The sequence below is a fragment of the Oncorhynchus clarkii genome, chromosome 6, assembly GCF_045791955.1.
Source record: "Oncorhynchus clarkii lewisi isolate Uvic-CL-2024 chromosome 6, UVic_Ocla_1.0, whole genome shotgun sequence".
NCBI lineage: Eukaryota > Metazoa > Chordata > Actinopteri > Salmoniformes > Salmonidae > Oncorhynchus > Oncorhynchus clarkii.
The window spans coordinates 6,340,416-6,355,678 of NC_092152.1; the positions used below are offsets into that span (position 1 = coordinate 6,340,416).

The following is a 15,263-nucleotide window of genomic DNA, read 5'->3' on the forward strand; positions in this document are numbered from 1 at the left end:
CTGTATAATACTCTATATAATGCTCTGTATAATGCTCTATGTAATGCTCTATAGGCAGAAAAGTTCAAAAGCCAAACTAGTATCATCCTGATGATCCAGTTTGCCTCTAACCCGAACCCAGTCACTTACTGAGGCAGGTCCCATCCTGATGGTACAGTTTGCCTCTAACCAGAACCCAGTCACTTACTGAGGCAGGTCCCATCCTGATGGTACAGTTTGCCTCCAACCCGAACCCAGTCATTTACTGAGGCAGGTCCCATCCTGATGGTCCATTGTGCTTCTAACCAGAACCCAGTCATTTACTGAGGCAGGTCCCATCCTGATGGTCCAGTTTGCCTCTAACCAGAACCCAGTCATTTACTGAGGCAGGTCCCATCCTGATGGTACAGTTTGCCTCTAACCCGAACCCAGTCATTTACTGAGGCAGGTCCCATCCTGATGGTCCATTGTGCTTCTAACCAGAACCCAGTCATTTACTGAGGCAGGTCCCATCCTGATGGTCCAGTTTGCTTCTAACCCGAACCCAGTCACTTACTGAGGCAGGTCCCATCCTGATGGTACAGTTTGCCTCTAACCAGAACCCAGTCATTTACTGAGGCAGGTCCCATCCTGATGGTACAGTTTGCCTCTAACCCGAACCCAGTCATTTACTGAGGCAGGTCCCATCCTGATGGTCCAGTTTGCCTCTAACCAGAACCCAGTCACTTACTGAGGCAGGTCCCATCCTGAGTGTCCAGTTTGCCTCTAACCCGAACCCAGTCACTTACTGAGGCAGGTCCCATCCTGATGGTACAGCCCCTGTCCGCAGGCCTCCAGACACTGGCCCTGGTGGAAGGACAGTCCATGGGTGCAGAGGGAACACTGGGACACAGCGGAGCCGGAGCAGGACCAGCAGGAGCTGTGACAGGCTGAGAGAAGAGGTCAGAGGTCAATCACACTGTAGGAACCTGTTAGGAGTATACAGTTTGTGCAGGGTTTTGGTCCAGCCCAGCACTAATACACATAGTTAACACACATAGTATCAGTGAGGTAGCCTATTGGTTAATAGAGTTATGAAGGGCAGTAAAATCTGCCCCCCCGCCCCCCCCCCCCCAATTTGGTTAAAAGCGGAAGGCAAGATTTGGTTGGACCTTGTCTGCAATTGACTATCTAATAAATGTTTTTTATTTATTTATTTATTTAATGTAAACTCTGTGAGGATGTGCTGACCTCTGCAGTGGCCATGACTGTCAAGATAATGCTGATCCGGACAGTGGGAAATACATTTCCCATGATGCATAGCAGAGCCCGGGGGGCAGCTCATGCAGTTGGGGTTGTCGGGGTAACAGGTGATGCAGGATGAGTCACACGCTGTGGGAATGACACACACAAACAGTCAGACACAATTTAGATTTTACCTTATACAAATGTACTTACAAAACGTACCTCATTCAAACATGTTCTCAGAACATTACTTAATAACCTTCAATAACCTATAATTTCCATTCTCAGAACGTTAATAAAACCTCCCAGGAAAACGTTCAGGGAACCATAGTAAAATGTTCTCAGAATCTCCCTGGAACCACAGTAAAATGTTCTCAGAACCTCCCTGTAACCACAGTAAAACATTCTCAGAACCTCCCTGGAACCACAGTAAAACGTTCTCAGAACCTCCCTGTAACCACAGTAAAACATTCTCAGAACCTCCCTGGAACCACAGTAAAATGTTCTCAGAACCTCAATGGAACCACAGTAAAACATTCTCAGAACCTCCCTGGAACCACAGTAAAACATTTTCAGAACCTCCCTGGAACCACAGTAAAACATTCTCAGAACCTCCCTGGAACCACAGTAAAATGTTCTCAGAACCTCCCTGTAACCACAGTAAAACATTATCAGAACCTCCCTGGAACCACAGTAAAATGTTCTCAGAACCTCAATGGAACCACAGTAAAACATTCTCAGAACCTCCCTGGAACCACAGTAAAACATTCTCAGAACATCCTTGGAACCACAGTAAAACATTCTCAGAACCTCCCTGGAACCACAGTAAAACATTCTCAGAACCTCCCTGGAACCACAGTAAAATGTTCTCAGAACCTCAATGGAACCACAGTAAAACATTCTCAGAACCTCCCTGGAAGCACAGTAAAACATTCTCAGAACATCCTTGGAACCACAGTAAAACATTCTCAGAACCTCCCTGGAACCACAGTAAAACATTCTCAGAACCTCCCTGGAACCACAGTAAAACATTCTCAGAACCTCCCTGTAACCACAGTAAAACATTCTCAGAACCTCCCTGTAGCCACAGTAAAACATTCTCAGAACCTCCCTGGAACCAGAGTAAAACATTCTCAGAACCTCCCTGGAACCACAGTAAAATGTTCTCAGAACCTCCCTGGAACCACAGTAAAACATTCTCAGAACATCCTTGGAACCACAGTAAAACATTCTCAGAACCTCCCTGGAACCACAGTAAAACATTCTCAGAACCTCCCTGGAACCACAGTAAAACATTCTCAGAACCTCCCTGGAACCACAGTAAAACATTCTCAGAACCTCCCTGTAACCACAGTAAAACATTCTCAGAACCTCCCTGTAGCCACAGTAAAACATTCTCAGAACCTCCCTGGAACCAGAGTAAAACATTCACAGAACCTCCCTGGAACCACAGTAAAATGTTCTCAGAACCTCCCTGGAACCACAGTAAAACATTCTCAGAACCTCCCTGGAACCAGAGTAAAACATTCTCAGAACCTCCCTGGAACCACAGTAAAATGTTCTCAGAACCTCCCTGGAACCACAGTAAAACATTCTCAGAACATCCTTGGAACCACAGTAAAACATTCTCAGAACCTCCCTGGAACCACAGTAAAACATTCTCAGAACCTCCCTGGAACCACAGTAAAACATTCTCAGAACCTCCCTGGAACCACAGTAAAACGTTCTCAGAACCTCCCTGGAACCATAGTAAAACGTTCTCAGAACCTCCTTGGAACCACAGTAAAACGTTCTCAGAACCTCCTTGGAACCTAAAAATGAATATTCCCAGAACAAGCTACATTTTCACTTCTGTTCTCAGAATACTTAAAAAAAACATTCAGATTTACCGGTCAGGAAACGCATGACTTCGTTCCCAGAAACGTACTTTCCCACAACTTCCATGGAACCAAATGTGCTAGCTAGGATAACTTCCACTGAGATATTAGAATTCAATATGGCCGCTGGTCAACTCACCACAGAAGATATTGAAACTTGGTGTGTTATTATAACTGTAGGTTCATGCTCACCATAACAGGTGCCTTGTTGGATGTAGAAGCCTGATCCACAGTCTGGGACACAGAGTCCATCTCTGAGCAGGTGGGACGGGTCAGAACACAACACACAGTCCTGCTGGCTCGGCCCCACACACACTGAACAGGATGTATGGCAACCTGAGGAAGGGAGAGAAGTGGGGAAGAGACACAGCGAGAAAGGGAACGAGAGGGAGAGAAAGAGAGGGGGAAGAGGGAGAGAAAGAGAGGGGTTAGGGCGGGAGAGAGAGAGAGAGAAAGGGAGAGAAAGAGAGGGGGTAGAGCGGAAGAGAGAGCGAGGGAGTGAAAGAGAGGGGGTAGGGCGGGAGAGAGAGGGAGAGAAAGAGAGGGGGAGGGGAAAGATAGAGAAAGAGAGAGATAGAGAGTCAGAGAGAGACACAGAGAAACAGAGAGAGAGACAGAGAGAGAGAGAGAGAGAGAGAGAGAGACAGAGAGAAACAGAGAGAGAGACAGAGAGAGAGAGGGGAGAGGGAAATTCATATGGAAGAGAATATGTACTGCTGGCCAATTCCAAATCCACACATGACCATAGCTCTGTTGAGATATCCACATTCAGCACCTCTGTTTGGTTGGGGAAGCAGACCAAGAAGGGAAACAGCAACCAGAGCAGTATTGTCAAGACAACTTCAAATATTCACTGTGATACTGATTTGGTGAAAGAGTGTGTGACTGACTGTGTGTCTCCCATGCCAATAAAGCCCATTTTGAATTGAATTAAATTGACAGAAGGGCGGTAGTTTTAATGAGGGCCAGTAACGCTCACGAGGAGACTATTTAAACAGGGTGAAGGAGTGAGGGCTCTGGGGACCAGATGCTGTCAGAGCAACTCAGGGAGTCCTTTTCATACTGCTCTGTGAGATAACCAGAGGCATTTCTACACACTCCTTACTGACAGGTACAACAAGGGTACACACACACACACACACACACTCACTCACTCACTCACTCACTCACTCACTCACTCACTCACTCACTCACTCACTCACTCTCTCTGTCTCTCTCTCTGTCTCTCTCTCTCTCTGTCTCTCTGTCTGTCTCTCTGTCTCTGTCTCTCTGTCTCTCTCTCTCTGTCTCTCTGTCTCTCTGTCTCTCTCTCTCTGTCTCTCTGTCTCTCTCTCTCTCTGTCTCTCTGTCTCTCTGTCTCTCTCTCTCTCTCTCTCTGTCTCTCTCTCTCTGTCTCTCTGTCTCCCTGTCTCTCTCTCAGAGGTCAATGCCAAAGACAGAACATTATTTTATTTTTTTCTTCAACAAAAATGAGATTGTAGAATATGGTCAGACAACATAACAAAACAGTTTATTTTTTTTCTGAAAAAGGTTAACAGGGGATTATACTGTATATCCTATCACAAGCAAATTATTCTCTGTTTGTCTCGTATAAAGTTATCAGCTCCAGTAATTCTTGCAGAGGATACTGAAACCCTGTAAAGCCACACGAGGGAAGCTCAATTGGGTGTGAATTAATGCACAGTCACAGACATTAAATCTCTGTCCACGCTCTGACTTTTAACATCTCTGTTTTCTTTATTATTTTGGTTAGGTCAGGGTGTGACGAGGGTGGGTATGCTAGTTGTTGAATTGTCTAGGGTTTTTTGTATGTCTAGGGGTTTGGTAGGTCTAGGAATTATGTGTGTCTATGGTGGCCTGAATTGGTTCCCAATCAGAGGCAGCTGTTTATCGTTGTCTCTGATTGAGGATCATATTTAGGTTGCCATTTTTCCTTTTTGTGTTTGTGGGTTCTTGTTCTATGTTTAGTTGCCTGTCTGCACTATCAATATTAGCTTCACGTATCGGTTTGTTATTTTGTTCAGTGTTTCGTTCTTTGTACGCTTATCTCCTCCTTACGACGGTCGTGACAATCTCTCCTGACAGTTCCTCTGTCAGTGTCTCTGGGGATGACCACAACATACAGTAATGTTACTCTGTTTTATACAACGGGTGGGTCTAACCCTGAACGCTGATTGGTTAAAACCGCAATCCAGCCGGTGTCTATTCCACAAGTTGCCAACCGGCTAAATCTATGACGTTAAAATGCCTATTTACTCTGTTCCAGCTGACTGCGCAATCCACTGTCTCATCAGCCCAGCCAGGCAATTTATAAACTTGATCTCTACTATAAAAAAATATATAAACATTTCGTCACATTTCCTTTAGACTAACATTTTGTTTTCAACGGCGGAGATTTGTGTAAACCTTGCCGTCCGTCTCTAGCAACAGCATCTCTAGCAACTCTAGATTAGTGTCGGGACTAAATCTTGTGGAAGGATGAAATAGCATGAATAAATTAATTAATTAGATGGAGATGATGAAATCCAGAAGTGTTGTGGCCCTCCAGCACCGATTATCGAACAGCCCTGATCTGACCGTATGCAAGCACCATAACGAGAAGATACATGAAAATATACTGTGTGATTTTACATTTACATTTTAGTAATTTAGGAAGGATGAAATAGTATGAATAAATTAATCCAAATAATGTTTTTAAGGAAAATATGTCAATCATTATTTGAATATGTTGGTAACCCGTATAAAAGTGATAATGCCAGAGAAGCCGGTGTTTGAAAGGTATATTGGCACGGTTTGCCGGCCCTCGACTCGGGCCAAACAACACCCGTGTCAATATATCCTCCAAACACTGGCTTCTCGGGCATTATCACTTAAGTAAACCACAGTAAACTATGACATGCCTGAAATTTGAAGTGTATTTCCTGATCTGCTCCCCCCTCCTCCTCCTACTCTTCCTCCTAAAGGTGGTAACAGTGTTTTTGAAGTAATGTGAATAGGTAGCATACACCCGTGTCAATATATCCTCCAAACACCGGATTCTCGGGCATTATCACTTAAATATCTCAAACACCCGTTTCCATGGGGATGATTACATACAGTAATGTTACTCATATCTCTCTATAGAAGGAGGAGGTGAGATTCAGTAACTGAGCTATTGTAATTTATTCTCCAATGTTGAGAGGCATTATCGGGCCACTGTGTAAAACACAAACCCCTTTCATGGTGCAACGATAATCACACCAAGCCTTCACTTCAGAAGATAATGGTATTGTTTTAATGACATTACTATAAAATCCATAAAAATCCAACTCCGACTTTATTTTTACAGCTCCAAGCACTCCCAGAAGAACCAGAAGAAAGAACCCAAGACAATTCTGTTCAGTCCACCGATGACAACAGTCTTGGATAGCACCACCTATCTAACCACCGATGACAACAGTCTTGGATAGCACCACCTATCTAACCACCGATGACAACAGTCTTGGATAGCACCACCTATCTAACCACCGATGACAACAGTCTTGGATAGCACCACCTATCTAACCACCGATGTCAACAGTCTTGGATAGCACCACCTATCTAACCCCCAATGTCAACAGTCTTGGATAGCACCACCTATCTAACCACCGATGTCAACAGTCTTGGATAGCACCACCTATCTAACCCCCGATGTCAACAGTCTTGGATAGCACCACCTATCTAACCACCGATGTCAACAGTCTTGGATAGCACCACCTATCTAACCACCGATGTCAACAGTCTTGGATAGCACCACCTATCTAACCCCCGATGTCAACAGTCTTGGATAGCACCACCTATCTAACCCCCGATGTCAACAGTCTTGGATAGCACCACCTATCTAACCACCGATGTCAACAGTCTTGGATAGCACCACCTATCTAACCCCCGATGTCAACAGTCTTGGATAGCACCACCTATCTAACCACCGATGTCAACAGTCTTGGATAGCACCACCTATCTAACCACCGATGACAACAGTCTTGGATAGCACCACCTATCTAACCACCGATGTCAACAGTCTTGGATAGCATCACCTATCTAACCACCGATGTCAACAGTCTTGGATAGCACCACCTATCTAACCACCGATGACAACAGTCTTGGATAGCACCACCTATCTAACCACCGATGACAACAGTCTTGGATAGCACCACCTATCTAACCACCGATGTCAACAGTCTTGGATAGCACCACCTATCTAACCCCCGATGTCAACAGTCTTGGATAACACCACCTATCTAACCACCTATCTAGTCACATTATCTCCCTGCCTGATACATGCAGCACAGGGGTTGGCCTATATGGATGTTTGGGGGTTGGCCTATGTGGATGTTTGGGGGTTGACCTATATGGATGTTTGGGGGTTGGCCTATATGGATGTTTTGGGGGTTGGCCTATATGGATGTTTGGGGGTTGGCCTATGTGGATGTTTGGGGGTTGGCCTATATGGATGTTTGGGGGTTGGTCTATATGGATGTTTGGGGGTTGGCCTATATGGATGTTTGGGGTTGGCCTATATGGATGTTTGGGGGTTGACCTATATGGATGTTTGGGGGTTGACCTATATGGATGTTTGGGGGTTGACCTATATGGATGTTTGGGGCTTGACCTATATGGATGTTTGGGGGTTGGCCTATATGGATGTTTGGGGGTTGGCCTATATGGATGTTTGGGGGGTGTACCTCCTTAATTAACAAATATTCTATATTATTGTGCTTCTGGAGAAATATGATACAAAGCACATTTCTGCTCAAGTAGAAATAGTATCTAATTCAGGCTATGAGATACGATATACCATATAAAAGGGCTAAAGAGGAACATACTGTACCAGTTTCCACTAGATTTCAGACCCCATATAGTATTAGCATCACTTATAGCCACTCAACATCAGGGATGAGCACTTCACAGCTCAAGAAACTCCCTTTCTCTCTCTCTCTCTCTCTCTCTCACACACACACACACACACACACACACACACACACACACACACACACACAGTCCTCCCCAGATGAGGCATGGTATTGGAGATAGCCCGGTCTAATCCGGCCTAATGGGCTTCAAGAAAATCTGTGGATTTATAGACCATTAGGGAACGATGAGCGGAGGGAGACAATTCCCATCTCGTGGCCATGTTCATTAAAGAGATTCTTCTGTACTTTTTTTTTTGTACTTCTTCATAGCCAGTAGTTCTGAAAAGTAGCACTCGCAAGGCGAATGTGGTCCCAAAACAAATTGCGTACTACATTGTGCCACGTCATTGCTCTGTCTCTCTCTGCTGTGTCCACTGAGTTGTTGGGCCCGCCCTGCAACCACATTGGAAAACAGTGGGTAGGCTTCTTGCTAGCTGTCACTCAAATGCGAGGGGCTGAAGCTCATTGGCTAGAACTGCTAGAAGACGTGGGGGGGCCAAATGGCGCAGGCATCTTCAAGAAAACAGCTTTCAAACTAGGGATTTCATGGCTAATTGAGGTAAGACAGTGATTATGCTAATGGAATACATCTATGAACTACACGTTAACACATTCAGCCTGTTTAAAAAATATATATATGTTGTTATTCACCAAAGTACCGGAGAATGTTTTTTATTTTACTAGGCAAGTCAGTTAAGAACAAATTCTTATTTTCAATGACAGCCTAGGAACAGTGGGTTAACTGCCTGTTCAGGGGCAGAACGACAGATTTGTACCTTGTCCGCTTGGGGATTTGAACTTGCAACCTTTCGGTTACTAGTCCAACGCTCTAACCACTGGGCTACCCTGCCGCCCCGCCTGTCTTTAAGGTGTTGAACTAAAGTCAGGAGTTAGAGAGGTAATTAGTGGTCTAGTGGGTCGACAATTCTCTCTCTCTCTCTCTCTCTCTCTCTCTCTCTCTCTCTCTCTCTCTCTCTCTCTCTCTCTCTCTCTCTCTCTCTCTCTCTCTCTCTCTCTCTCTCTCTCTCTCTCTCTCTCTCTCTCTCTCTCTCTCTCTCTCTCTCTCTCTCTCTCTCTCTCTCTCTCTCTCTCTCTCTCTCTCTCTCTCTCTCTCTCTCTCTCTCTCTCTCTCTCTCTCTCTCTCTCTCTCTCTCTCTCTCTCTCTCTCTCTGCTGAATGTGGATATCTCAACAGAGCTATGGTCATGTGTGGATTTGGAATTGGCCAGCAGTGCATATTCTCTTCCATATTAATTTCCCCCTTCTCTCTTTCTCTCTCAATTTCAATTAAAATGTTAATTTAAAGGCTTTATTGGCATGGGAAACATATGTTTACATTGCCAAAGCAAGTGAAGGAGATCAAAATAAAAAAAAAGTAAAATCTACAGAAAAAAATTACACTCACAAAAGTTACAAAATAATAAAGACATTTCAACTGTCATATTATATTATATATTATACAGTGTTGTAACGATTAAAGTACAAAAGGTCAAATGAACAAACATAAATATGGGTTGTATTTACAATGGTGTTTCTTCTTCGCTGGTTGCCCTTTTCGTGCTACTGTGACGGCACACTGTGGTATTTCACACAATAGATATTGGAGTTTATTTTGTTTCTGAGGGAAATATGTGACTCGTTTCAATAAACTTGGAGTCATGCGTCATTACTTCAAAGGCCTTTTGAACATAAACTTTTTTTATTTTCTTTTAAAAATCAAAATGCGTTTTTTTTGGGGGGGCAGAAACATCTGGAATATTTGAACATTCATCTGCCTTAATAACAAGTGTGAATATAATAATAATAATAATATATAATAATATAACAATAAAATATGAATATTATTTTTAAATCACGAGCCTAGTTGGTTTAGCCACGGAAAAAGCCAGGAACCTTCCCGCTGGCCATGATTGGCTGAGATAATGGATGGGCTGGACATGCCGGGAGATGATTTCGGATTGGTCTGCCATGTAGCACGCTTCTGTCTATAACATGAGCTGGTCAGGTAATACGCAGCTTTTAAAAAAAGATATCACGTAGAAGAAGTACAGAAGTGTTGTTCTCCACTTCCTGGAAGACCGGATTTCAGTGGAATCAGAGTATGATGGCTAAAGATGTGGAGAAAATTCTGCCGTTTGATTGCAAATATGCAGAGGGAGTCGAAAAGAGAACACGCACAAGGATAAAACACCTGTCTCCGGATGACATCTTCAAACTAAGGGCAACAACGGCATCCGTGACAGAGAGGGAGACCCATCCATCCATGTATACTTGTAAGACAGTCTCGCTCGCTACATTTTCAGATATTACAAGTTTCTAATTTAGTCAGAAAGTCATTTTCATTTCAAGTTAAAGTATACTTTTTAGCTAGCTAGCTAATGTTAGCTAGCTGGCTTGCTAGCTAACATTACGTGTATGATCTGTGTAGTAATTTTATTCGTATCTCAGAGTCATTTGCATTGCTAGTTATAGACTAGTGTTAGCTAGCTTGCTAAAATTGAAACTAGTTGGTTAGCTACCTGCAGATTCATCCAGGGTAGTAACATTATGAGTTGGTATTATGGTTCATTGTTTAGCTAGCTAACTACATGTACATGTCTTAATTAACAAAAGACTCCACTATGCAAGTAACCATTTCGATAGAATGTTCATGATGTCACTGCGACAACTGTCGATAGGGTGCGTTCATAAATTCGCTCTGGCTATCTACTCCGATTTCTGTTTTCTCATGATTTGGTTGGGTTTTAATTGTGTTGCTGTCCTGGGGCTCTGTGGGGTCTGTTTGTGTTTATAAACAGAGCCCCAGGACCAGATTTCTTAGGGGACCCTTATCCGGACTCATCTCTCCATAAAGGGCAAATAAACTCTTGCTCTCTCTTTCTGTCTCTCTCTCTCCCTTTCTCTCTCTTTTTACTTTCTTTCTCTTTCTTTCTCTCGTTCTCTAGTGAGGCTACGAACGATAAATAGATACTCACGCAGGCACTGAGAGGGGTCCTGGTAGGACCCCGGGTCACAGGTGGCCACGCAGTGCCTGTTGTTTAATAGCAAGGACCCCCCACAGGACGAGCACTCAAAGTCATTCTCACAGGTGGCACAGGACGACTGGCAGGCTGCAGAGGGAGAGAGAGAGGAGGGAGAGAGGGAATGGAGAGAAAAAGTTCATTAATCCTCATAAACATACCACATTCTTAGTTCATATACACAATTCCCTATCATGTCATTTACTGTACGTGAGTGTTCCTGAATGTCAATACCTTTCATCTCCAACCCCTTATCAGCTGAATTCGTGAAAGCACACACCACAACTCTAAACTACATTTCTCCCAACTTTTCTATCTGCATTTATATTTACATTAGAGTGCATACATTTTCATACGGGTCCCCTTGTGGGAATAAAACCCACAACACTGGTGTTGCCAACACCATGTTCTACCAACTGAGCCACACAGGATCTGCAGTTGACTCTGACAACATAGGACCAGAACACTGAGGACGTCTCCTGTTCTCACACTAAGGTAAGCTGTTAAACCAAGTTGAAAACCCAATTGGAACGTTCCCTTAAAGTTGTCGGAACGTTCTCCGTTACCAGGGATTCCATTCTCATCCATTATCATTCCGGAACATTTTGATCCTCAGGGCCATGATTAGGTACTTTTCAAGTGATGGCTTGATCCACACACTGTGTCTGTCTTTATCCCTCTCTATTCTAGTGCTCTCTCTCTCTGCCTCACGCTCTCTCTGCCTCACGCTCTCTCTGCCTCACGTTCTCTCTGCCTCGCTCTCTCTATGTCTCACTCTCTCTATGTCTCACTCTCTCTCTGCCTCACGTTCTCTCTGCCTCGCTCTCTCTATGTCTCACTCTCTCTCTGCCTGACTCTTTCTACGTCTCACTCTCTCTCTGCCTCATGCTCTCTCTGTCTCCCTTTCTCTGTGTCTCATTCTGTCTTACTCTCTGTCTCACTCTCTCTGTGTCTGTCTTTAACCCTCTCTATGTCTCATTCTTTGTGTGTCTCAATCTCTGTGTGTCTCACTCTCTGTGTCTTTCTCTTGATCTCTCTCTCTAACCATCTCTCTACACTTTTCACCTATGCAATAAAATGGACACACCTCTAAAAACCTGATGGCTGAGCATGTCTTCTCTTGACCTCTGTGTTATGGCTACTAACCACTACTAACCACTACTGACCACTACTAACCACTACTATCCACTACTAACCACTACTACCCACTACTAACCCCTACTATCCACTACTAACCACTACTATCCACTACTAACCCCTACTATCCACTACTAACCACTACTACCCACTACTATCCACTACTAACCACTAATATCCACCACTAACCACTACTATCCACTAATATCCACTACTAACCACTAATATCCACTACTATCCACTACTATCCACTACTAACCCCTACTAACCACTACTAACCACTAATAAACACAACTATCCACAACTAACAACTACTAACCACTACTATCCACTAATATCCACTACTAACCACTAATATCCACTACTAACCACTACTATCCACTACTAACCACTACTATCCACTACTAACCACTACTATCCACTACTAACCACTACTATCCACTACTAACCACTACTATCCACTACTAACCACTACTATCCACTACTAACCACTACTATCCACTTCTAACCACTACTACCTTATCGTGGCTCTCTTTTGCAAAATGAATAGGAATGAACTGACTTGTTTTCTAAAATGATGAATTGTAAACATCATATTAAGGTGTGGAAGATTCATTGTATGACAAGAAAAAAACGAGCAGGTCTATTTCAGATAGCATAGTCTGTCCGTTCACAATTCACCTGTGGGAACATGGCACCTGTCAACACCAGACAAGAGAAAGAACTGGCTGCTACTATCCCAGAGATTGTTCGTGAGGAGATTACCTCTGCCGTTGAATGAATCACTCGTATTTCTCACTCCCAAAGTGGAAACCTTTTCAACAAAGTGGGAAGTCTGGAGAAGGCAGGCCAACGGGACAGAGGTACGACTCCATAATCTGGTGACAGCGCAGGCTAAATTAGAAGGGGGGCAATCAATCTCCTTGAATTGTTCGCCTTGAATCGTTATTGGGGAAGGCTCTGACCTTTGCAGAGAAGAGGATCAGTATCTACCCAGACCTGTGAACTGCTAAAACAGAGAGAGATCTACAACGAGGCGAGAGCTACGCAATCTAAATCTGAGATGCTGCCTCATTCTACACCGGCAAATCTCATCCTGACCTTCCAGAACACACACACAACACGCTCCTTCTCCACTGCCAAGGAGGAGGCTCAAGACTTCTGTGAGAATCACATCAAAAAAAAAACTAACACACAAGGGGACAAGCCAATAGATCAAGGCTAACCTCAATAGATAGACCTGGCTCAATAGTCAGGTGTGCCATCCATTCACAATCACGCAGCATAGCCTTTGGCTGTAATGATGCCCTCAGCATAAGATAACAATGAGGACACCGCTGCAAGTGAGTACAAGAAACAATATTAATATTAACGCTGAGTATTGTTCTTTGTTATTATTATAATGCCTATGGTCCAGAACCTGGTTTCCCAAAGGATCCCCTATCCCAACGATGAACTTAAAAACCTAAAGATGCTTTTGGGAAAACCGTACCCAGGAAATGAATACAGTGATGACACTACGCCAATTAATGAACAGTGGACAATATAGTGAGACGTTACACAGACTGGATCTACTTCCTGGTGGGGCTACAGAGCATTGAATCACTGGGAAAAAAGATGGCAATAGAAGAAGGAAGAAATTCAACGAGATTACTTTTTTTTAGGGGGGGGGGGGGGGGGGGGGGGGGGGGGGTTTGCTACTGCTAAGGAGACATTGCCAATCTCATATGTGCTACTACACGGTATCTTTTGGTATTTGTCTTCCTGTTGATTGCTGTTCACCTTCGTTTTAGGGCAGTTTATTGAATTTTTCTCCCAGGAAGGACTTGGCCTACAGGCTATGATGAATGTTTGTGAAGATCTAGATTATAGACCCATACCCTGTATATAGTACCGTGCACATGAATGATTGATAAAAAATGGAGGGCAAATTTATTTTTAAGGTGATATAAACCACATTGCTCATAATACAGCTACAGTATGTTTTTACTCCTACAGTATGTTATAAGTCCTACAGCTACAGTATGTTATAACTGCTACAGTATGTTATTACTCCAAAAGCGACAGTATGTTATTACTGCTACAGTATGTTATTACTGCTACAGTATGTTATTACTCCTACAGTATGTTATAAGTCCTACAGCTACAGTATGTTATTACTCCTACAGCTACAGTATGTTATTACAGCTACAGTATGTTGTTACTCCTCCAGTATGTTATCACCGCCAAAGCTACAGTATGTTATTACTCCTACAGCAACAGTATGTTCTTACTCCTACAGCAACAGTATGTTATTCCTCCTACAGCTACAGTATGTTATTACAGCTACAGTATGTTATTACAGCTACAGTATGTTATTATTGCTACAGCAACAGTATGTTATTATTGCTACAATATGTTATTACAGCTACAGTATGTTATTACACCTGCAGCTACAGTATGTTATTACTGCTACAGTATGTTATTACTGCTGCTGTATGTTATTAGTCCTACAGTATGTTATTACTCCTACAGTATGTTATTACTCCTACAGTATGTTATTACTCCTTCAGCTACAGTATGTTATTACTGCTACAGTATGTTATTACTACCATAGTATGTTATTACTACCATAGTATGTTATTACTCCTACAGTATGTTATTACTACCATAGTATGTTATTACTCCTACAGTATGTTATTACTACCATAGTATGTTATTACTCCTACAGTATGTTATTACTACCATAGTATGTTATTACTCCTACAGTATGTTATTACTACCATAGTATGTTATTACTCCTACAGTATGTTATTACTCCTACAGCTACAGTATGTTATTACTCCAACTGTCACAGTATGTTATTAATCCTACAGCTACATTATGTCATTACTCCTACAGTATGTTATTACTCCTACAGCTACATTATGTCATTACTCCTACAGTATGTTATTACTCCTACAACTACATTATGTCATTACTCATACAGTATGTTATTACTCCAATATTATGTTATTACTTCTACTTCTACAGTATGTTATTACTCCTACAGTATGTTATTACTCCTACAGCTACAGTATGTTATTGCTCCTGCAGTATGTTATTACTTCTACTTCT

At 43.0% G+C, this 15,263-nt stretch overlaps 1 protein-coding gene across 1 annotated transcript in view; it reads right to left on the minus strand.

The window, feature by feature from the left end:
- LOC139411884 (extracellular matrix organizing protein FRAS1-like) overlaps positions 1–15,263 on the minus strand; it is a 295,297-nt gene that overhangs the window by 159,684 nt on the left and 120,350 nt on the right. The window contains exons 13-16 of the mRNA XM_071158633.1: positions 10,986–11,120; positions 3,273–3,416; positions 1,210–1,350; positions 768–908 (exon numbers count right to left, since the gene is read on the minus strand). Coding sequence (XP_071014734.1) covers positions 768–908; positions 1,210–1,350; positions 3,273–3,416; positions 10,986–11,120 — 561 coding nt within the window. The remainder of the gene's footprint in view (positions 1–767; positions 909–1,209; positions 1,351–3,272; positions 3,417–10,985; positions 11,121–15,263) is intronic.